At 47.7% G+C, this 23421-nt stretch overlaps 1 protein-coding gene across 1 annotated transcript; it reads right to left on the reverse strand.

Annotated features, from left to right (window-relative positions):
- Window positions 1–682: 682 nt before the first annotated feature.
- Window positions 683–23421, reverse strand: Flywch1 (FLYWCH-type zinc finger 1). Its single transcript, XM_032912588.1, is given in 8 exon segments — window positions 683–1083; window positions 1744–2007; window positions 6019–6282; window positions 6610–7068; window positions 8088–8504; window positions 8885–9010; window positions 9013–9239; window positions 23237–23421. Coding segments are annotated over 7 exon segments (2055 nt in total). The 5' UTR covers window positions 9137–9239; window positions 23237–23421.

A 23421-nucleotide genomic window follows, 5' to 3' on the forward strand; every position in this document is an offset into this window, starting at 1 on the left:
CAGGTGGTGGCGATGCACACCTTTAACCCCAGCACTCAGGAGGCAGAAGTCTACAGAGTGAGTTTCAGGAAAGCCAGGGCTGCACACAGAAACCTTGTCTCGAAAAAAGAAAACAGATTGTTCTAAAATATATTGTCAGTTTAATGCCAGCTTGGCTGGTGTGTGTGTGTGTGTGTGTGTGTGTGTGTGTGTGTGTGTGTGTGTGTGTGTGTAGTATAGTTTCAAAATAACAGCACATTTGTTTATAAAGTAATCTTTTTTTTCCTCTATTTTTAGCTTTTTTTAAGACTCTGCTTTCTGGAACTTGCTCTATAGACCAGATTGGACTTGAACTCAGAAATCTGTCTGCCTCTGCCTCCCAAGTGCTGAGATTAATGGCATGAGCCACCATCACTTGGTGCAAACTAATTTTCAATGAAATGAAATTATTTGCAAACTTTATGTGTGTGGCACCTGTATTCGAATGCACAACATTATTTGCTTTCTTCTGGGGGTAGTCTATATTTTTCATCAGACCTTTCAAGACACAACAACCTCTAAGCATTGAGCTGTTTCGGAATAAAAGAGGAAGATGGGTTTGGAAAGAGAGTTGGGTGAAGGTCCAGAGAGAAGTAGGTATGGTTTCACGTCAACAGGAAGGGAGCAGGAGAAATGAGAGGTAAAGATTCTAGAAAAGCAGAAGTTAGGCAGAGGCCCTGGTCACCCAGTGTATACCTTTCTTCTTCTTCTTCTTCTTCTTTTTCTTCTTGGCTGTGCTGGGGGCCTTCTCCCTCTCCCGGGTCTTCTCCTTCTCCCGGGCCTTCTCCCTCTCCTGGGCCTTCTCCTTCTCCCCGGCCTTCTCCCTCTCCCGCTGCCGCAGGGCCTCCAGGCCAGCCAGGTCAGGGGGATGGCAGTGGCTTCGCATCACCATGACCCGACGGCCCTGGGTAATGGCGCGGCTGCGGCAGCCCAGCCGAGCCTGGTCCCGGCACATCCAGTACACCTTCTCGCCGGCGGCCTTCTCCTTCCTGTACAGGAAGGACTCGTACACCAGGAAGCGGCCTCCAAGGGACGTCTGCAGGAACTCCAGCGGCTGCACGGGCTCTGTAAGGCAGAGGGACCTGTGAGCCCCACTGGAGCCCCAGCCTTTGGCAACAGGGGACGTGGCCTCTCTCTGTACACTGTACTCCCAGGAGGATCTACTCCCTTTGCCTACTCCTCAGGGCTCTGGGGACTAATGCTCAGACATGGCCCTGGCACTCTCTAGTACGAACGTACGTGCTTTCCTTTCCAGGGCTCCAGCGCTGCCTGGGCTATCCCTGGAGCTCTGCTAGAAGGCTCACCAGACCCTATGCTTGCTGGGGTCTCCCTGACAGAGGTGTCATCTGGTAGTTGTACTGGGGGCCTGTCATTCCCCTGTCCACCAGCTGGCCACAAAGCCATTCTCAAAGTTTTTAACGACGCTAAAGTCAAAGGTCACGTGACATTGGGGGTGTGGCCAGAGAGAGCATGTGCAAACAGAAGCTGGAGCAGAACAGGCCCAGGGAGAAGACAATAAGGAAGATAGCTCCAGACAGGATTGGGGCGGGGGTGCACTCCTGCTGACTGACAGCCATACCGCCCCTGGCCCACCACTTTTTCTAGAGCTAGGGTCTCTCGGCAACAGTAATCAATTACATGGTAAAAATTGGTACCTTAAGCACAGATCCTGGAAAGGGGCTGGGGTGCTACAGGGCAATGAGAAGCCACACTCCCTCCACATACCTGGGCCTTCCCAGTGGGTCAGGTTAGGGAAGTTCTCCCTCTGCCGCAGGGCTTCCAGGCCACCCATGTCTGGTGGGTGGCAGTGCCTGCGCATGACCATCACCCGCTGGCCCTGGGTGATGGCGCGGCTGCGGCAGCCCATGCGTGCCTGGTCCCGGCAAGTCCAGTACACCTTATCGCCGGTCGCTTTCTCCCGCCTGTAGAGGAAGGACTCGTACACCAGGAAGCTGCCCCCCAGAGGGGTCTTCAGGAACTCAGGCCCTTCTGTATAGAAACAAAAGAATCAGGGAAGGGTATGGGAGCTAAACCTAGCCTTGTGTGGGAAATGTTCCCATTTCATAGCCAAGAACACCCTGCTCACATTGAGATAGCCCTGTGTCTTCAAACCCCATAGTACCCTCAGGGACCAGCGTCTGCTTGACCTGAGGCTGGAGACTGGCCAGGCCAGACCCTGCTGGTGATGATAATTGAGGAAGGAAGTGGGTTTTGTTTGCTCTTTTGTACCAGGTGCCCTCCAGACCAGCAGGCAGGTCTCCATAGCCTCAAGAGTGAGCTGGGGTCGAAGCACGTCAGAGCTGAAGAGGGGAGTTTTGAATCCCAGACTTAAGGCCTGTTCGTGTATTTAGGCTGGGTGTAGGCTTGAGCTGTGGGGGAAGGAGGAGACTGAAGGACAGCCTGGCCTTGTCCACAGGACCCTCTTACCCCTGCCTCTTGTCCTCTGACCAGGTACGAGGGCTGCTGTGGTGGTTTTAATAAAAATGGCTGCCATAGGCTCATAGACTTAAAAGCTTGGTCACCAGAGAGTGGCACTATTAGGAAGGATTGGGGATGTGGCCTTGTTGGGTTTTGAGGTTTCAGGAGCTCAAGCTAGACTCTTTCTCTTCCTGTTGCCTGTAGATTTAAACGTAGAACGTTCAACTACTTCTCCAGCACCATGTCTCTCTGTGTGCCCCCATGTTCCTAGCCAGGACAATAATGAACTAAACTCTAACTGTAAGCCAGCTCCAATTAAATGCTGTTTTTTATAAGAGTTACCATGGTTACAGCATTATTCATGCCAAAAGAACACCGACTAAGGCAGAGTTGGTACCATGGACTTGTGTATTGCACTGACAGTCTGTTGTGGTAAAAATAAAAAGGGCACGACCGGTTCCTGTACACCTCCGGTTCTCTAGTTCCACCTCCAGTGGGCCATTGGAACTAGTGTTAATTTATCTCAGCGGCTCCACGACACTCCCAAGTACTTTCTAATCTGATGTCATTCCAATGAGGCACCCTGTCAGGTCGCCCCGCCCTCACTCACAGCTCTCTTGGCTGGTTTCCACCACGCCAGGCATACACATCCCAATTCCGTGGGGGGCCCGGTGCATCCTGCCACCATACATTCTTTTTTTTTTTTTTTTTTTTTTTCTTTTTTTTGGAGCTGGGGACTGAACCCAGGGCCTTGCGCTTGCTAGGCAAGTGCTCTACCACTGAGCTAAATCCCCAACCCCGCCACCATACACTCTTGAACTCAAGTCGCCACATGAAAGAATACATCACACAATATATCTATCCTCTGATCCAATTGATAAGATATAACTTGCCCATCTAGACAACACAAAATCCTTAAACACCCATCCCTTAAGAATAGTCATAACAACCTGTAATATGGGCAGAGAAGAATCTTAACGTCTGCCGCCATGTTCTCTCAGCTGCCTCCTCTCCTCCCTCGCTCTGGCCTCCTCTGCCTCTCTAAAACTTTTCTCCTGCCCATCCTCCCTTCTCATCCAATGACAGGCCTCCTTCTGTCCTGTCCTGCCTTCATCTGCATAATGTCATCAACCTACAACAGTCCTGACCGTGCTGCTTGTTGGTGGAAAGTGGACTTTGGGACCATGCATAAGGAAAGCAGTTGGGCCATGCTAGTAGAAACATGGAAGACAGTGACAGACTAGGGATGACAGAATCTGAGGAACAGCCCTGAGAAGCTGAGGGCTTGAGTAGAGGCATCTGACTCTGGAGCTCCTAGAAAGGTGGGGAAGGAGGCCAGGAGGTGAGGGCCACCTGCAGAGCAAAGCCTCCGGGAGGGAGGGAGGCCAGGAGGACAGCAGACATCAAACGGAGGAGACTAAGCCTGTGGCTGTGGGGAGTGGTCCACCTCCTTCCACAGTGGAGGAGCCTTGAGCTTAGAACGCTTGTCAGGAAAGGCCTGGAGAGCCGGCAATTAAGCAGCTAAGAGCACAGGCTGCTCTTCTGGAGGACTCGGGTTCAGTTCCCAGCACCCACACTCACAACCATCTGTAACTCCAGTCCCAGGGGGTCTGATGCCCTCTTCTGGTCTCGACAGGTACCAGGTACAGAGTCTGTGGACACCAGGCACACAGATGGTGCATACGCATGCATACAGACAAAACAGCTATACACATGAACATTAAAAGAAAAAAATGGTGGGGTTGGGGATTTAGCTCAGTGGTAGAGCGCTTGCCTAGCGAGCGCAAGGCCCTGGGTTCGGTCCCCAGCTCCAGGAAAAAAAAAAAAAAAGGTTTTCGGGAAATAAAAATGGTGCAGTACAGCAGCAGAATCAGCAGAGGCAGTGGGGCTGTAAACTGGTAAGGATGTAGCAAAGTAGCCTGGTGCTCTCTCATAGTCACACTGCCTAGCAAGGGTACAGGGAAATTACCAACAGCTTCAAATGAGCAGGGTCTCAAATGGCTTCTCCAAGACGAGAGGCTCAAGGACCTCCCAAACCAAAAGAGAGGAGGGGACCAAAATAAATAAATAAATAAATAAATAAATAAATAAATAAATAAATAAATAAATAAAATCCCAGAGACAGGGCATCTGGTCAAGGGAATCCAGGTGATAGCCAGGCCTGGTTTATCCCCAGGCAAGGTCACAGCAGGGCCAGCTAGCTTTGGGGCTGCCTGCTGATGTGATGTAGGCAGCAGAGAGGGATGGGGCAGTGATGGCTCCTAGAAGAGGCTGCTAGACAGTGGAGGAGTGGGCAGGGAGGAGAGGGCACACAGGGAGGAGGGAGGGTATAGGGAGGAGGGACGTGCAGGAGGAGTTCCAGCTCAGGAGGGCAGAGCTTGGGAAGATCAAACGGCAGCTATGGTATCAAGATAGTCAAGAAAATCACAGCGCCTGCTACTAAGGCTGTTGGTTCAATCACCAGAGAGAAGGGAGAACTGACGCCTACACATTATCCAATACATGCATGCCATAGTGTGCATGTGGGAGCGTGCGCGCGCGCACACACACACACACGCACACACACACACACACACACACACACACACACACACACACACACACACACAGGCAGATCTCTGTGAACTGGAGGCCATCCAGGGCTACATAATTGAGACCCTGCTTCAAAATACGAAACAAAGGGCTGGAGCAATGGCTCAGTGGTTAAGAGCACTGGCTGCTCTTCCAGAGGTCCTGAATTCAATTCCCAGAAACCACATGGTGGCTCACAATCATCTGTAATGAGATCTGGTGCCCTCTTCTGGCCTTCAGGCATACATGTAGGCAGAATGCTGCATACAGAATAAATAAATCTTAAAAACAACAACAAACCATAAAACAACAACCAAAAAATAAACAAAAAGTCCAAAACCTACTAAAAAAATATAGCAAGGCTAAATTACTTCCTCTGGCTGTAAGTCAAGGAAATTGGAAAATGGATAAATAGAATGTATGGGCTGGGAGTGAGGGCCAGGCCAGGCATCGCCATCTCTCTGTGCCATAGAAACAGGACAAAAAGGAAGTGAGGATGATGAAGTAACTCAGGACGCTGAACACTACAGGCCTGGAAGCCTGGTGAGCGCAGGCGGATGGTGAGCGCAGGCGGATGGTGAGCGCAGGCGGAGGAGCCGAGTGCTGGCCTGCTGTGACACTTTCTGGACAGCTGGACATCTGAGTGGGCAAAGCTAGGATTCCGGCATGCAGGTGTCCAACAGACCAAGCTGGAGAGACTCGGCTCTCTCAGCTCCCAGACCGTGACACTGCCCTGTGGCTCTGCACTGTAGGACCCGCACTTGGCAGCCCCTACTGATAAACTCCTAAAGTGTCAGAGGCCGGGAGATCAGGTGTCAGGTGCAGGCCTGGAAGACCAGGTAGGCAGCTGAGGAGAAGCCTGGGAGAGCCACACTGCAAGAGTCATACCCAGATGGGCACAAGGAGTGGGAGGAGCACAGAAGAGAGGACTGTGACTTCCAGATATTTATACAAGAAAGGAGGACAGGATGTGCATAACAAGAGAAAAAGCTATAGGGTCTCCCCAGGTACCTGGGCCGTCCCACTGGGCAGGGCCTGGGCGTTTCTGCCGCTGCCTCAGAGTCTCCAATCCTAACAGGTCAGGTGGGTGACAGTGGCCTCGCATCACAGTCACCTGCCTGCCCTGGGTGATGGCCCGGCTGCGGCAGCCCATGCGTGCCTGGTCCCGGCAAGTCCAGTACACCTTCTCTCCGGCCACTTTTTCCCGTCTGTAGAGGAAGGACTCGTACACCAGGAAGTTGCCCCCGAGAGGGGTCTTCAGGAACTCTGGGCCTCCTGCAGGGAATAGCAAAGGCAGTTGGAGGTGGGAGCAGAGGATGCATATTAAGAAAGCACGTGTGTGGGTTGGGGATTTAGCTCAGTGGTAGAGCGCTTGCCTAGGAAGTGCAAGGCCCTGGGTTCGGTCCCCAGCTCCAAAAAAAAACGAAAAAAAAAAAAAAGAAAGCGTGTGTGTGTGTGTGTGTGTGTGTGTGTGTGTGTGCGCGCGCACGCGCGTGCCCGTGGTAGTGAGAGATATATAAGTAGGTTGAGAAGGCTGGCTACCCCCCCTCCCAAACTGAGACAACCAACTCTGGCCAGCAAGTCCCCCAACATAAGACTCACTGGGGTCCACATCCTGGTCCTCCTCCTCGGGGGATTCCTGCAAGGGTTCCTGCTGCTTCTTTGCTCGTTTCCTGGACCTGGATCTACTGAGAGTCAGCGTGCCCGGCCCTCTGCGGTAGAACAGGCTGTCCACCCCTTGCAGCAGTGTGTCTTCAATGTCATCACAGTCCTCCAGGTCCCCAGCCCCAATCCGCCTTGCCTGTATCTTCTTTATGGTCTTCTCCTGCTGCCGCCGGGCCTGCAAGCCTTCCATGTCAGGTGAGTGGCAGTGGCTGCGCATCACCGTCACGCGCTGGCCCTGGGTGATGGCACGGCTGCGGCAGCCATGGACTGCATGCTCCCGGCAGGTCCAGTACACCTTGCTTCCTACTGTCTTCTCCCGCTTGTAGAGGAAGGACTGGTGCACCAGGAAGGTCCCCCCGTAGCAGGTCTTCAGGAACTCAAGAGGCCGATACCGAACTGGAGAAAGGACCCAGGAAAGTCACCACACCTGGGACAAGAGTGCAGGGGTCCCACGAGGAGCTTCCATGTACTTTCCTCCCAAATGTTGGCATATTTCCCTGAGCTGGGCATGTGTGAAGCCCAAACCATTCCCACCAGGCTACCCAAGAGGAACAAGGGTTCCTTCTCCAGGTCAATGAGATTCAGTTCACAGGTCACACCACCATGGGAGGGGCCAAGCAGGGTTCTGATTCAGCAGATTATGTTCTGGGTCACTCTTGTCCATATTTCTCTAGGGTTTGTCTAAAATTTTGTGTCTAGTTTTGTGTTTTACCATGTGTAGAATTAGGCCCAATGCTTCAGCATGCTGGGCAAGTGCTCTGTCACCAAGTAACACCCCTCGCCCCTCCTTTTCAATAATGTAGACACACCGTCAAATCCTCTTAACAGAAGCTCACTGGAAGAAGCTCCCCTCCCACCAGTGCAGCCGCCCAGACCCTCAGATCCCGTGGGTGAGGAGACACTGAGCCGCCTGGAAACCACCCCACCCACTCCACGCAGACCCCCTCTCACCTAGCCAGGCAATGCAGAATATGACAGGGTTTTCATCAACCCACAAGCTCTACAACAGTCCAAGTTGCCACAACCACTTCAGGCACAAGCTCCAGAGACCCCAGACTTCATGGGAATTCTGAGGCTGCAGCCCTTTACCTGTGCGAGTGGGACTGGAATTTGAACCTGGGACTCAAGGCCAAACCTTGCACCTGGGAATCCTGCCCAAACTTTATTCCAGAACCACAAAAGCCTGCCCATTGATATGCAGAATTCTGGGCCCCATACCGGGTTCTGCTACAACAGAAAACTTGAAAGGCCCAGGATCCCCAGACACAGAGCTGTCTGACCCATGGTGACATGAATGTGTTTGTATTTTTGACTGAGCACTTTTTGAGAACCCATTTGAAACCCCACATTTTTCTTTGGGCATGAAGACTCTAAGGGTTCTTTCCTACCCCTGTGAGGGTTGGACCTGTACTCACCCACTCCTGGGGTAGGGCGTTTCTTGGGAGGCAGGCTCTGCAGTGCCAGGGAGCGGTACCCCTGCTCCTCCTCTGGGGGTTCGATGCTTGGCTGAGGGGTGGGTTCCGGCTCCACAGGGTACAGCCACAAGCTCACCCCATCTCCTTGGCCTTTAGTGCCCGAACTGGGCAGCTTTGCCTTCTGGCGCCTTTTCTTTCCCAGGCCTTCCTTTTCAGGTGGGTGACAATGGTCCCGCATCTCTGTGACTCGAAAGCCACGAGTGATTGCCCGGCCCCGGCAGCCCAGCTCTGAGTGCTGGCGGCATTTCCAGTACACCTTGTCCCCCACGGCCTTCTCCTGCTTGTAAAGGAACGACTTGTGCACCAGAAGGCGGCTCCCAGATGGGGTCTTCAGGAACTCCAGGGGCTGGGGGGCCACTGGGGACATGAAGAGTCGGGATTAGCTTCTCTAGAGCAAGGCTCAAGGTCGGGGCCCTGGGGATGGGACTCGGAATAGGTCAGAGCACTGTAGGCAGAATGCTTTATTGGGCTCCTAGCTGCCAGGCAAGCCCAGGTTCATAGATGCTCTTGTGATAAGGGGAGGATTTAAGGAGTTTAAGAGAATTCTGCGTATAGCTGCAGTTCTCATGAACCTGGGGGAAAGGGCCTGGTGCCCAGGACACTGAACGTGCTTAGAGTCTAAGAGGCTCAACTGGAAGGAGGAGTGGGGTATCCAGTCACCCTGGGATATGGATGGAGGTAGGTATGCAAATTGACAGATTTGACGGAGCCAGGATGGCAGGGCCGGGGAATCTCACCTGCATCTACCCTACTACGTTTCCGGTGAATTATCCGTCCCTGCTTCTTGGCCGGCAAGGCCTGGAGGGTGTTGTTAGGTAGGGTGGTGGTGCTGGATGTCTCCTGGGATATGACATCTGTCGGCTTGGTTTCTCCTTGTCCCTGGCCGGGACCAGACTAGAGGACTCTTGAGGTTTCCGAGCTCCACGGGATGGCTCCTGGCCAGCTCTCAGGCTCTCACCCTCCTGCTCACTGGGCTCAGGCAGGGGCATCCTGGGACCGAAAGCATGGCCCTCAAGGCCACCTTCAGCCCTCTGGCAAATGGGTCTCTCCTCTTCCTCCTCCTAGGCCAGAATGTGACTCAGAGCCTCGGTCCTAGGACAAGAGCCAAAGCAGTCAGTGGAGGCCCCTGGGCCTGGGGTTCTAACAAATGGACCAGGGATGGAGCCTGGGGGACATGGAATTTGCTTGGTGCCCTGGGGCTGAGAGGCTGCAGAGGGAAGGGACCAGCAGGAGCCCGGAGCCAATGCACTATCAGTGCCTTTCCTGACAGCCCCATCCAAACCTCCCTGTTCAGCAGTGAACACTGCCCAGTAAGTGCCTCTCCAGGGCTGCTGCTGCTGCTGCTGCTGCTGCCATACTAAGTTACTGAGCTTCAACCTTAGAAGCCCCAGCAATGTCCAGCACAGACCCCTTCCTTCCAGCATCAGTACTACATGGTGACCATCTAATAGGATAAGTAAGGACAGAGGTACTGAAGCCTGACATGCCTGAGCATGAAGAGGCCAAAATCCCACTGTGCCTGCTCAGATGCCTAGGTGCCTACCTGGGCTGTCTTTGGTCTTGTGCCCTTTACCTCAATGCTGGGCACCTGTCACGAAGAACCCAGGTCAGTGAGTCCTGGTACTCTGCGTGTCAGAGGGCTGAAGCCTAGCCCAGGGAAATGTGACCCTCTGGGCTCACACAGCTTAACCTCTGACCTACCCTGGAAGCCTCAGCTCAGCCAGAGTGACCTTGCAATTACTGTTGCTGGTGTTGCCCCGGCTGGCCAGGCCTCCAGTCTAGAAAAAGACGGTCAGATCTGGAGTAGCAGCCCAGGGTGGGCTGACCTTCCTGTATCTCCTGAGTAATATGGAGTTAACAAGGCGTCTCACCTTTTAGGAGAGCCATTAAACAAGATTGTAGCACACCAGTTTTAGATTCTCTACTTTAAAAAAAAAACCTTAGTGTTACACACCTTTAATTCCAGCATTCAGGAGGCAGAGGCATTCAAATCTCTGAGTTCCAGGCTAGCCACGACTACATAGTGATACCCTATTTAAAAAAAAAATTAAAGATTTATTGGGTTGGGGATTTAGCTCTCAGTGGTAGAGCGCTGCCTAGGGCGCAAGGCCCTGGGTTCGGTCCCCAGCTCCGAAAAAAAAAAAAAAAAAAAAAAAAAAAAAAAAAAAACAGGTAGAAAAGATTTATTGTTATTAATTATTGGGGGGATTTTTGCTTGTTTTTGAGACAGGTCTTATTATGTATTTCTGGCTGTCATGGAACTAGGCAGATCAGGCTGGCCTTGAACTCAAGATCAACCTGCCTCTGCCTCCCTAGTATTGGGATTTAAGGCTATGCCACTATGCCCAGCAAATTAAGATTTAACTTGTGCGTGTGCGTGTGTTCTCCTGTGATCAGATTCCCTGGAACTCTAGTCTCAGGTAGTTGTGACCCACTGATTTGGGTGTAAGGAACCAAATTTCTGTATTGTGAAGAGCATTTTATCGCTCTTAACCACCAAGTCATCTCCAGTCGTATTTATTCTTTTACAGGGTACCAGCCTGTGTTATGATCCCAAGTCCTTCCACTCAGGTGTACAGGCAACTAGATACAGCGAATCACACGGGAATGACCAACCCTAGCAAACACCTGGAGTTCCATCACACATGAACAAGGAATCCTACCCTCACATGTAAAGGACAAACAGCAACAACAAAGAAACAAAAACAAAAACAGGTGAAGAGAGAACGAATGGGCTAGGTGGTGGCGCACGCCTTTAGCTCCAGCACTGGGGAGGCAAAGGCAGGTGGATCTCTGAGTTCAAGGCCAGCCTGGTCTACAGAGCAAGTTCCAGGACAGCCAGGGCTACATAGAGAACCCATCTCACAAAACCGAAAACAGAAAAACAGTATGAATATGCATGAGTGTGGCATATAGGCCAAGTGGGGTCTGAGGGCACCACCCAGGGCTGAGGAGGGAGAGCCGGAAGGAAGGGTTTAACTGGGATGGGGATGCATAATGCACACATGCCCATGAAACATGATCAATAATGGTTTCAAGTTTCATACCGTGTTTCACCACACATCCAAGAACCACCTGTCGTATCCCATTCCCTCCCATCACAGGCAAACAAGATTCATAATTTCTGAATAACTGGTTCTGTTCCCCCCGCCCTGCCCCCATGGAGAATTTCACAGTTCTGAAGGAGCTGGGAGATCGAGTTCAGTGTCTAAGTGCTTCTTCTCCAGGTGGGAGGCCCTGGTTCCATCCCCAAATACAACACCTGGGGTTTTTTCTTTTTGTTTTGTTTTTAGTTCGTTTGTTTTTGGGGTTTTTTTGGGGGGTGGGGGTTGGAGACAGGGTCACTCTACAGTCTGTCCTGGAACTCCTATACAAACCAGGCTAGCCTCGAATTCACAGAGATCCTCCTGCCTCTGCCTCCCCAATGCTGAGATTAAAGGCATGCGATACCATGCTTGGCTTCATTAATACCCTCAGTGACAGAGGCCAGTAAGAAAAAAATCAGTCACTGGGCAGTGATGGCCACACCTTTGATCTCAAGAGACAGAGGCAGGCAGATCTCTAAGGGTTTGAGGCCAACCTGATCTACAAAGCAAGTTCGAGGACAACCAGGGGTGGTACACAGAGAAACCCTCTCTGAGGTGTAGGGGAAAGAAAAGAAAAATCAGGGGCTAGAGAGATGGCTCAGCGGTTAAGAGCACCGACTGCTCTTCCAGAGGTCCTGAGTTCAATTCCCAGCAACCACATGGTGGCTCACAACCATCTGTAATGAGATCCGATGTCCTCTTCTGGTGTGTCTGAAGACAGCGACAGTGTACTTATATATAATAAATGAATAAATCTTAAAAAAAAAAAAAAAGAGAGTGGGCCAGTACAACATAGGGACTGAAAAAGTTGCTGGGTGGGATCTGGAGATTGGGAAGCAATTGCTAAAAGGTGTAGGTTTTTATTTGCAGTCATGAAAGTGTTCCAAAATTGGCCATGGTGATGACTGCAGACTGTGACTGTATTAAAAACACCAATGGAGGGGCTGGAGAGATGGCTCAGCAGTTAAGAGCACTGACTGTTCTTCGAGAGGTCCTGAGTTCAATTCCCAGCTCCCAGCAAGCACATGGTGGCTCACAACATCTATAATGGGATCTGACGTCCTCTTCTGGTGTGTCTAAAGACAGCAACAGTACTCACATAAAATAAATCTTAAAAAATTAAAATAAACACACCAATGGGGTTTAGGGATGGAGTTCAGCTGGAATGCTTGCCTGATGACAGGAAAGCCACTCTTAAGCCCAGACCCAAACAAATCGAATGATGACAGAGTTCACTCCGGAGTCTGAGGCCAGCCTGGGCTAATCAGATCTTATCAAATCGAAATCAGGACCAGAGAGATAGTTTGGCAGGTGAAAGCTCTAACTGCCGGAACCCACATAAAAGCAGAACTGATCCCAGAGCTGTCTTCCAACCTCCATGCAGGTGTCGTGTTATGAGACCCTCTCTCCCATCACACAAACACAATAAAAAATAAAAACCAGATAGACAGTGTAAGATGTTGGCATTCATGTTGGTGGGGATGTGGGTGTTCTCTAATGCTGTGTGGGTTTGGTCTGTTTACCTCTGTGTCTGTGTGTGAGTGTATACACACATGCTTGAATGTAAGTGTGGGCAAGCGCATCATGGCGTGCATGTGGAGGTGTCATGTGTCATGTGTCTCCTTCACTCTGCCTGGGACAAAGTCGCAGAATCAGGGAAAAGACTTGAACATTCACTCAAGTCATACAAGGTCCTAAAGAAACCTTCCTGACTTTTGCAGGCTTACCTCAGCTGTGGAAAGGAGTGTATCAGATTCAGCGCAAGAAAGGCGATAATTGAGTCTTTAGCCTTGAAAAATGCAAATACTGGAAATGCAGGGAAGTAATTAGACCACTAAAGGCAAGGTCCGCACCAATAGATGAGTGGATTAGATATACAGCTGATGTTGGATCTTGTTCTCCTGATACTACTTTGATAGGAGAAGCTGCCACTGACAGCCAGAGATGACCCAAGATTTCAAATGTTTTAATTCAGGTGAGCAGGGCCATCTCAGATATTACTGTAATAAAAACCAAAGTGATACAAAAGGGGGACTGTGCCTCCTAGAATGTGTCAAAGATGTGGCAGGCGGGACATTTGACTAGGAAGTACAGCAACAACAGACAGATGGGACCGCATCCTGACAAAAATCCTCCAAGGGGGCCTCAGAGGCCCCAACACCAGGCAGGGAGAGTTCTCCTCCTCAGAACGATTAAACAACAAGATTTCAAAACGAATATTTTGGCTAACGCCTATAGAGGACCAAAGGCACAAACTAAAATACTGGTAGATAATATCGAAATTGAAGAATGGTTGACACTGAGCAGATGTTACATCATCTCTCCAAAATCTTGGCCCATTAGTTGGCTTACTAAGGAGTGGATATGCAGTTTCAAGGTGTTGGCACTTTATCCCAAATAAAACAAAGCATCAGGTGGTTTTAAATGTATAGGACCAGAAGGCAGGTAGGAAAATTAAGGCCATACGGGCTGATATAGCCATTAATTTATGGGGAAGAGATCTACTACAGCAGTGGAAAAACTCAAATTAATATCCCTCAGTTTCAGGTTCTGGCCCTAAAATTCATCAGACTTAATAAAAACTTTTAAATTAGTCAGAATGTTATCATGACAGTTAGAGACTGTCCAAGCTGTCCATAAGCAAGATACAGCAGAGGCTGACAATTTAGTGCTACTCTCAAGGAGCCACTGCTGTTAAAACAAGAACAGCCTTGTTAATTATAGGCTGACTGACCAACCCATCTGGATTGATCAGTGGTCCATGACAAAAGAAAAACTACAGGCATTAGAGCAGCTAGTCCAGGAGCAGCTGGAGGCTCAGCATATAGAGGAGTCCACCAGCCCCTTGGAATTCTCCAGTATTTGTCATTAAAAACAGTCTGGCAAATGGAGGGTATTGACAGATCTCAGAGCAATTTAATAAGATTATTCAATGATGGGTTCCATGCAGCCTGGGATCCCACTGCCTTTTTGTTGCCTAGGGAGTGGCCTATTATAGTGATTGACTTAAAAGATTGCTTTTTCACTATTCCTCTACATGAAGGCTTATATGAAAGGTTTGCCTTTTCGGTGCCTACCCTTAATAGAGGTCGCCCATAAAAGATATCAATGGAAAGTCCTTCCACAAGGAATGTTAATAGCCCAACCTTGTGTCAATATTTTGTACAGCAGCCATTAGATATAATTCGCAAAAAAAATTTCCCCAATCTATTATTTATCATTACATGGATGACATTTATTGTCTGATTCAGATATAAATATCCTGGAAAGAATGTTTGATGAAGTAAAAAAACATTACCATGTTGGGGATTACGAATCGCTTCCTGAGAAAATACAAAGAGGGGATTCTATTAATTATCTAGGGTATAAAATAAGTGTAAAAGAATTAGCCACAAAAGGTGCAAATCAAAAGAAGCAAATTAAGGACACTTAATGATTTTCAGAAACTACTTGGAGACATTAACTGGTTGAGGCCTGTGATTGGCTTGACTACTCAAGAGTTGAGCAATTTATTTCAAACACTACAAGGCGATAAAGAATTAAATAGCCTAAGGAAACTATCAGCTGAGGCTGAGAAAGAGCTAGCTTTTGTAGAAAGGAAACTGCAGGATTTACATCTGGACTGTATTGATCCAAAGATGGCCTGTATATTAGTCATCTTGCCCTCTACTCATTCCCCACAGGAATTCTCATGCAAAGGGAAGATTATATCTTAGAATGGATATTTTTAGCACATAAACAGAGTAAGAAACTGAAAACCTACATTGAGAAGGTCTTGAATTGATACTTAAAGGAAAAATTGAGACTTCGCCAATTAGTTGAATGGATCGGCTGAAATTGTGGTACCTTTTTACTAATGCAGAAATTAACTCTTTTGTGGGTACAAATGAACATTGGCAAGAGCATGCAGTAATTTAGGAGACATTAACAACAATACCTTTAAAAAAGCAAAAAGACTTCAGTTCATAAAACGAACTAACTGGATCCTCCCTCAGTATAGTAAAGGAACTCCAATATCTGGAGCCCTCACATTTTACACTGATGCAGTAAGTCAGGGAAGGCAGGATATAAATCGGAAAATGTAAACAAAGGTGACTGAGAGTCCTATAAGTCAGTTCAAAATCTGAACTGTATGCAATACTCATGGTGTTGTCAGATTTTCGAGAGCTTCTTAATATAGTAACTGACTCTCAATATGCAGAAAGGGTTGTTTTGCACATAGAGACTGCTGAACTTATTCAGGATGATTCCGAATTGACATCACTATTTATTCAGCTACAACAAAAAATCAGAAATAGGAGTTACCCACTATATATAACACACATAAGATCCCATACAGGTCTGCCAGGCCCTCTGACACAAGGTAATAATGAAATTGACCAGCTACTGATAGGAAGTGTACTAGATGCTTCAGAATTTCATAAAAAACACCACGTTAACAGCAAAGGCTTAAAGAAAGAATTTTCTATCACTTGGCAACAAGCCAAAGAGATTGTGAGGCAATGTCCCATTTTGCTCGTTATATAATCAAACTCCATTGCCTACAGGAACTAACCCTAAGGGTACCCAAAGAATGAAATTTGGCAAATGGATGTTCTCCATTTTACAGAGTTTGGTAAAGCTGAAATACATACATCATACTATAGATACATATTCAGGATTTCAATGGGCAACTGCCTTAACGTCAGAAAAAGGCCGATTCTGTAATTACACATTTGTTAGAAGTTATGGCTATAATGGGAATACCCTATACAAATTAAAACGGACAATGGTCCAGCATATATCTCTAACAAGATTAAGCGCTTTCTTTGACTATTATAATATAAAAAACATGTTACAGGTATACCACAATCCTACAGGACAAGCGATTGTGGGAGAGATCTAATCAAGTCTAAAGGAGATGCTTAACAGGCAAAAAGGGTCAAAAAAACTTCCAGAGATAGGATACATAGTGCTTTATTAACCTTAAATTTTTAAATGTTGATGAACAAAACAGCACAGCTGCTGAAAGACATTGGATTGTGGAAAAGACTACTGAACTAAACCAGCCTGTTTATATTAAGGATATTCTGACGTCAGAATGGAAAATGGGAAATGTGTTACGCTGGGGAAGGGTTATGCCTATGTTTCTACAGGAGAAGAAAAGCTGTGGGTTCCTTCCAAGCTGATAAAATCAGAAATGACAGGGGAGACCTCCTGGAAGTCCTTGGCAACACAGAAGAAAAAGGAGACTAAGGCGATCAACAAATAGGGTGATGTATATATGAGGTTGTTTAGGTCTCCGTGTATGAACTGGCTGAGACTGAAATGTCTATAAACAGCCAGTGATATTTTGAGTGCAAATTCTCATAACTTGTAATTATGTATTACAAAATTATGTTCTGGTTTGATTATATGATTAACCTAACCTGAAAAAAGGTAGTCATTTTTTTTTGATTTTTTTACTAAACTGTACCCTGCTTATCCCATTTGAAAATGCTTATAGAACTATATAATGCTTGTAAAGTTTTGTGTGCTGGATGATGAAGAGAAAGATAGCTCTGAAATGATACACACTCTGGGATGCTGAGATTCCGGACTTTCCAGTCCAACTTTCGTGTTTGATTCTCCCTTAATTACACTGAAGATGCTTGATTTAAAGGCCTGCTTTCAGAACTTTCCCAGAATGGACATCTTACTTATCCAGCCCTTCAGACTGTCATAGTCAAGATATCAGCTAAGCGGCGAACTTTCTCAGCACAGAATGACTGGCAGGCAAATCCCGGCTAGCTCTACTTGACAAAGCCAACTTTCCTAATACCTTGGGCCCCAGAAGGAATTCTTAAGCCTAATCCAGCTAGAAGCAGACAAGAGATCGTCGTCCCATTTCCTTATGTTGGGGTGGATGGTTCTGTTTATTTTAAGAACTGTGGATAAGTTTTCTTTTAAGGGATACAATACAAATGTAGCTTTGGGCAGGGGAAACTAGAGAATGTAAACTCAGGGATTGCTACTTTTCCTTTCCTTTTTTGTATCCTTCTTAGATATAGTAATACGCATAGAAATTAGAGAAATAGACAAACAGATAGATTGGTAAACTTACTCTTAAACAAAATTTTACCGCTATATTTTACATTGATAGAAATGTTTTGTAATTGATACAAAGTTGAAGCTGTAATCTTTTCATTGGTATAGAATGCATTTTACACAACAAATGTAGGTTTTCAATAATGGTATACTTTCTTGTTGATTTATAATTGAGATTAATATTGCTACTTTAACATGGGCATTGTGCCTCCACTATGCATCTAAGAATACAAGTCTTAGACCGGTCCTATAACTGCTGTTATACATTATTTTTAGTTGATTAACCAGTACCAGCTAAGGGTCAGATGGCAAGGTTATGGTTCCTAAGTCAGTTTAGATGGGTTTTGTAAATACTTGATTAGAGAGGGCCAACGGTACTCTATGCTTAACAGTTCAGAAACGCCTATGTAGATAGGAAATCTTCAAGGGCATCAGAAGTCCAAAGAATAACCTGTTTATGGACATTCTTCATCTAGATCATTTTACTAGAGACTTCACCGCTTTGACAGGGCCCCTTAGACTCGAAGAAGAACTTGAGCATCAATGGAGTTGCTCAAATCATTAGTAACGAACAGCCACTGAGCAAATTGCTTCAATTCATCTACAGACAAGACACTGTCCAGAAAGGGACAAATTATGCAGAATAGTCGACTGATAATCTCTGCGAGGCAGGGTGATCAGCCCTTCAAAATCTCTGCATTGATAAGGTCCTGTCAGATGATCCTGGGCCAGAAGGCTGAAGACTGATGCTCCAGCATTTATTAAGGAATAAGGGGACTGTCCAGGTGATCAGAAGTCTTTATAAAATTGGCTAAGCTTGGAAGCCATGTTTTGTGCTTCCTATGTTTTCAGGTAATATTAATCATTCTTGGATTTCTGATGTGGTTGGAGACTAGTAGTCTCATAGACAACCCGAATGGTTTAGTATTGAGAAAGATGATAAATCTGTTAGAGTAGTTTTAGGGTGGCATAGGATCTAGAACCAGGATATAGTCAAGTATAGTTTTTAGTATAGATGACATGGTTAATGAACAAAATTGATGGACTGGGTGATCAGCGTATTGTGGGTGTTATAAATTGCAGAATGGTAATGATGCTTAGTTCACCTATGTATAGGGAAAAGTTTTAACTGGACAAAAAGGGGAAATGTTGTGGTTTGCCTTGCCAAGATGTGGTGTGGATAACATGGTTGGTGAACAGAGTTGGTGGACTGGGTGATGTGCATATTGTTGGTTTTATAAATTGCAGAATGGTAATAATGATGCTTAGTTCACCTATGTATAGGAAAAAGTTTTTTAACTATGGACAAAAGGGAAATGTTGTGGTTTGCCTTGGGGTTTTCTCTGAATTTGTTAAATAAAAGGCAAGAGCGTGAGATTTGGGCAGAGGTAGGAGTTGGGGGTGAGGGGATTAGATTCAGAGGGGGTTGACAGTTGACAGTTGGAGACAGTTGAGCGAGTGGAACCTGAGGGGGGTGAGGATTGACAGTTGAGGGAGGAGGGGTTAGAGGGAAGCCAGGAGGAAGAAGAGAGGAGTTGGAGACGATGGGGAACTGAGAGGAGTTAGAGGAACCAGGGGGGAGAAGAAGCTGGAGACTTGGTAAATAAAAGGTGCAGGGATGAGTAATTTGGGAACTGGGATTAGGACAGTGTAATGTGGATCTGCCAAATCTAGACGCTGGATTGCTTTTAATGCTAAAATGAGTGTGTTTTTTTAAGAAAGAGTCTCAATTTAAGTAAGTGTGGCTGGGTTGTGTTTCTGCCAAGATATCCAGAAGATATCTGGGGAAGCGAGGTGTGGAACCCTAGCAGGGAAAAACACCCTGAGGGAAAACATTCCACCCCCGGTTTTCGTTTATACATTTTTACTTTTACTTTATTTTTATTTATTTACGACAACACTTCACCTCATTTGAGGTAGGACTTCTCACTACTGTGAAGGAAATGCCAGCGAGCTCATGTGTGAAGGGTCCTGAGCTCCTCCTCCTCCCGCCTCACCCCAGGCTGGGATTACAGATGCTTGAGATGCCGCACCCGCTCTAAGTGAACGCTGTGATACAAACCCTCGTCCTCACGCTTGCATGGCTGGAGCCTGACCACCTGGGCCAGGTCTCCAACCCCATTTCAATTTAAAAAACAAACTAAATTACCTTTTATTTATTGCCTGTGTGCATGTGTGCATACATTTGCTTACGTGTGACGGCACAGCGCACAGAGGTCAAAGGGGATGCCACGGGCAATTCTTTTTTTTTCTCGGAGCTGGGGACCAAACCCAGGGCCTTGCGCTTCCTAGGCAAGCGCTCTACCACTGAGCTAAATCCCAACCCCGTCAGGCAATTCTTTACGGCTGGAGAGAGTCTGGCTATCTAACCAGGCCCTCGGCTAGGCAGCAAGCCTTTATCTGCTGAACATCAGTATTTATTCGTTTAGGATTACGACTATTTTCTAACTGTTTCAAGACCAGGTCTCATTTTACAGATCATGCTGTCTGGAACTCAAGGAGATCTGTCCAGGCTGGCATCAAATGCATTAACTGGTCCTGAATGCCCGCTCCTCCTTTCTCTGTCTCCAAGTGCGGAGAAGGAAGGACTGCAGATGTGCCGCCGTGCTCTGCCTTGTACAGTTTCCTTTGCCTGATGACTTAGGCTTTAATATGCTCATTTTGTAACACCGACCTCTCACTCAATAAAGACTGTGAAGAAAACAGTGGTTTCGGGTCAGACAGATGTGAACAGGGCACCTAGCGTCTAAAGTTTGCCGTTTTCCTTCCTACCTCTGCTCCTTCAGTACTCAGGTCACAGCGCTGGGTGACTATGGCACTCCCTTGCCTGCTCCGACACGTGGCCATGCTGGTGGTCACAGCTGCTCAGGGCACAGTAAGAAGCCCTGCAATATTCAAATTTGCCAGTGCCTTTCAGACATAACTAGGTCCAATCCCTAATGACTGACTAAAGCCTGAAAGTCAGAAGCCTCTCTTGTCAGCTAACAGCAGAGCAACAGTTAACTTCACATGGGAGATAAACTGTACTGCCATGCTCCTTGCTGGACAGGAGGCCTGGGCCATGCTCCAAACCCTTTCTGGTTAATCTCACTTGCAAAGTAGGAAAAGCGGTGAACGAGAGATGGTTTGGTGGGTAAGAGTACTCGCTGGGGCTGGAGAGTTGGCTCAGTGGTTAAGAGCACCCGACTGCTCTTCCAGAGGTCCTGAGTTCAATTCCCAGCAACCACATGGTGGCTCACAACCATCTGTAAAGAGATCCGATGCCCTCTTCTGGTGTGTCTGAAGACAGCTACAGTGTACTTATATATAATAACTGAATAAATCTTAAAAAAAAAAAAAGAGTACTCACTGTACAGGTGTGAGGAGTTCAGCTCCCCAGCACCGATGGAAAATCGGGTCACATGCCTGTCTATAACTCCAGACTTGGGGTGCACAGCCAGGCAGATCTCAGGAACTTGCTGCCACCCAACATTGCTGAAATTGTGAGCTTCAGGATCTGTGAGAGAGTCTGTCTCGTAAAATAGGATGGGAGACCCACTCCTGGCTTCTTCCTCTGACCCTCTGACCCCTTCCCCAAGTAGCAAATGATATACTGCAAGTGAGATTCACCCACAAACATAAATCGTTTCACAAGTCCAGTTCTTCATCCAAGCTCAACATGGTCCTGAGCTAAGGAAGACGGAGATTCTGTTGTTTATTTTTAAAACGAAGTCCTGAGGACAGCTGTGGTAGCATATTCCTTTAATCCCAGCAACGTGGATTAAAGAGAGGCAGAAGGATCTCTATTAGAGGCTAGCCTGGTTTATCAGGGAGTTCCAGGCTTGTCAGGGCAGCACAGGGAGACCCTTCCACAACCAACCAATAAACAATAACAAAAACAAAACAAAACAAAAAACAAACAAACAAACCACCTTACTGAGTGCAAACAAACACCCCAAACAACTCCCTCCTGAGCCAAGCATGGTGGGCCACACCTATAATCCCAGCTACAGAGAGTCTGAGGTAGGAGGCTACTTGAGTCTGGGATCTCAAGATTATTTTAAACAACACAGCACAATCTTGGCCTCAAAACTTTCAATTAGAATTTTTAAAAAGTGAGAAATGTCCTATATGATTTTGGTGGCTGAGTAGGCGTAGGCAGAGCACTGTACCTGGTTAATAAACGCTGTGGTTACATCACAGACTGGACACAGTAGTATTCAGCTTCCTTCCATTACATCCTGGCAGTCTGTGTGCAGGCATCAGTCCCGGGACAGGAGAAGGTGGTAACAATCTCCAGACCTCTTACCGTGGACTTTCACAAGCTCTGCACTGGTGACATTCTAGACCTGATCTGATTTCACTGTGATGGGAGGGCAGGGTATGGTGTTTGTTGGCACCTTTGCCCTTTATGAACTAAATAAAATCCACTACCAAGTCACTGTGGAACCAATACTCTTGGGTGTCTTCTGGTGGTGGTGAGGGATGGGACAGTGAACGGAGGACACTGTTCCAAGGCAATTTAGCAACGCAGAGACTGCAGCAGGACGTGGTGGTACCTACCTTTAATCCTGGCACTCAGGAGGCAGGGGGTGGAAGATCTCTGTGAACGTGAGGCCCATCCAAAGCCCAAAGATCAGGGCTACATAGAAAAGCCTTATCTTGAAACAAACAAACAAACAAACAAAAAGGAATAAGGCAGAGAACGACAAACAGCCTCTGCCTGAATGTACACACATACACACACACACACACACACACACACACAAAACAATAAGGAAAACCCACACCAGACATGGGAAGCCAACTGGTATATTTTCCCAATCCTCCTAGATCAGAATCTTGGCTAGATGGACTCCTTTACCTAGCCTGATATACCTCTGTATGTAATCACAACCGTCTTCCGTCTGCTTTCCTGTAATGAAGGGCTTCCTTCCTCACTGCCTCCTCTTCCACCCAGCTAGATCTAGACCATGCTCTGATGCTCTTCACCTCTGACCACTCCAATTCTTTCCAAGAGTACTGAGAACCTGACAAGTTACTCTTCTTAACAATTAAGCTTCACATCCCTCCCCCTGCAAAAGCCATCTCCATCTGCATCGGTGAGCATATATTATCAGCTCTCCCCTGCTTCATACGCTGTTTTTTTTTCCCCCACGTCAGACTAGTGGCACTTGGAAGAACAATGAGGTAAACATATGTGATTCATACCAGAAATCTAAACCAAGCCCAGTAATGGTAAGGACCCTGGAAATCAGAGAAGTTAAAAACAAAACAAAACCACCACCACAACAAAAGGATCTTTCTTTGGAATGGTTATCTGATTGTAGGGTAAGGAGTAAAGGAGGGTTTAAAGCTGTCAGATAAACTAGGTCTAGAATAAACGGGGTTAACAAGTCAGTCATTTGGAATGGAATGGAACGGAACAGAAAGGAATGAATTAAAACAGAGCCTGAATAGATCTGCGTCATGTGAGATTGGTTCGCGGCTCTCTTTAAACTTGTGATTCACGAATCTATCTTCGGGCACAGAATATATACATAAAACATATTTCTCAGTCTAGAATGCGTCACAAAGTTTGAAAGCCATAATGGACAATCTATAGTCTGAACTAGGAGGGATAACAACCGGCAAAAAAAAGTGCAAGGTCACTGGGACCTGCAGCCGCCAAGGATGGGCCGCGACGGAGGACAGAGCCGCATGGACACGCACTTGGTAGGGTGGACACAGTCCAAGGAAGATGGGCGAATGTGTGGTCCCGGATTTAGGGGTTTTTAAGAACCGTACAGGGGTCGGGTGGGCTGATAGATCAGGTAGAAAGGAGGCGCACAAGGAAGCGCCCCAAGTCCGGGCTGCAGAGCTGGAGCCCCTCCCCAGCACCGGGTGCGACCCTAGGTTAGCCGGACCAGGCATCGCTTCGCTGGCCCGACCCTCCCGCCCGTAGGGGCCCGTCCTCACCGACGGCAGCGGGCCCTGCCTCTCCGGCGGCTGAGCCGCCCGGTCCTTCGTGTAAATGTCCGCCAATGGAGGCGCCGGCCTAGCAGCCGGGGCTGCTCTAAGAACCACGACCCCGCCGCCCGCTCCCGCCGCCAACTGCCCCCTGGGGAGCGAGCCCGTGCCCGCGCGCGCGCCCCCGCGAGACA

This window comes from Rattus rattus, chromosome 9 (assembly GCF_011064425.1).
Source record: "Rattus rattus isolate New Zealand chromosome 9, Rrattus_CSIRO_v1, whole genome shotgun sequence".
NCBI lineage: Eukaryota > Metazoa > Chordata > Mammalia > Rodentia > Muridae > Rattus > Rattus rattus.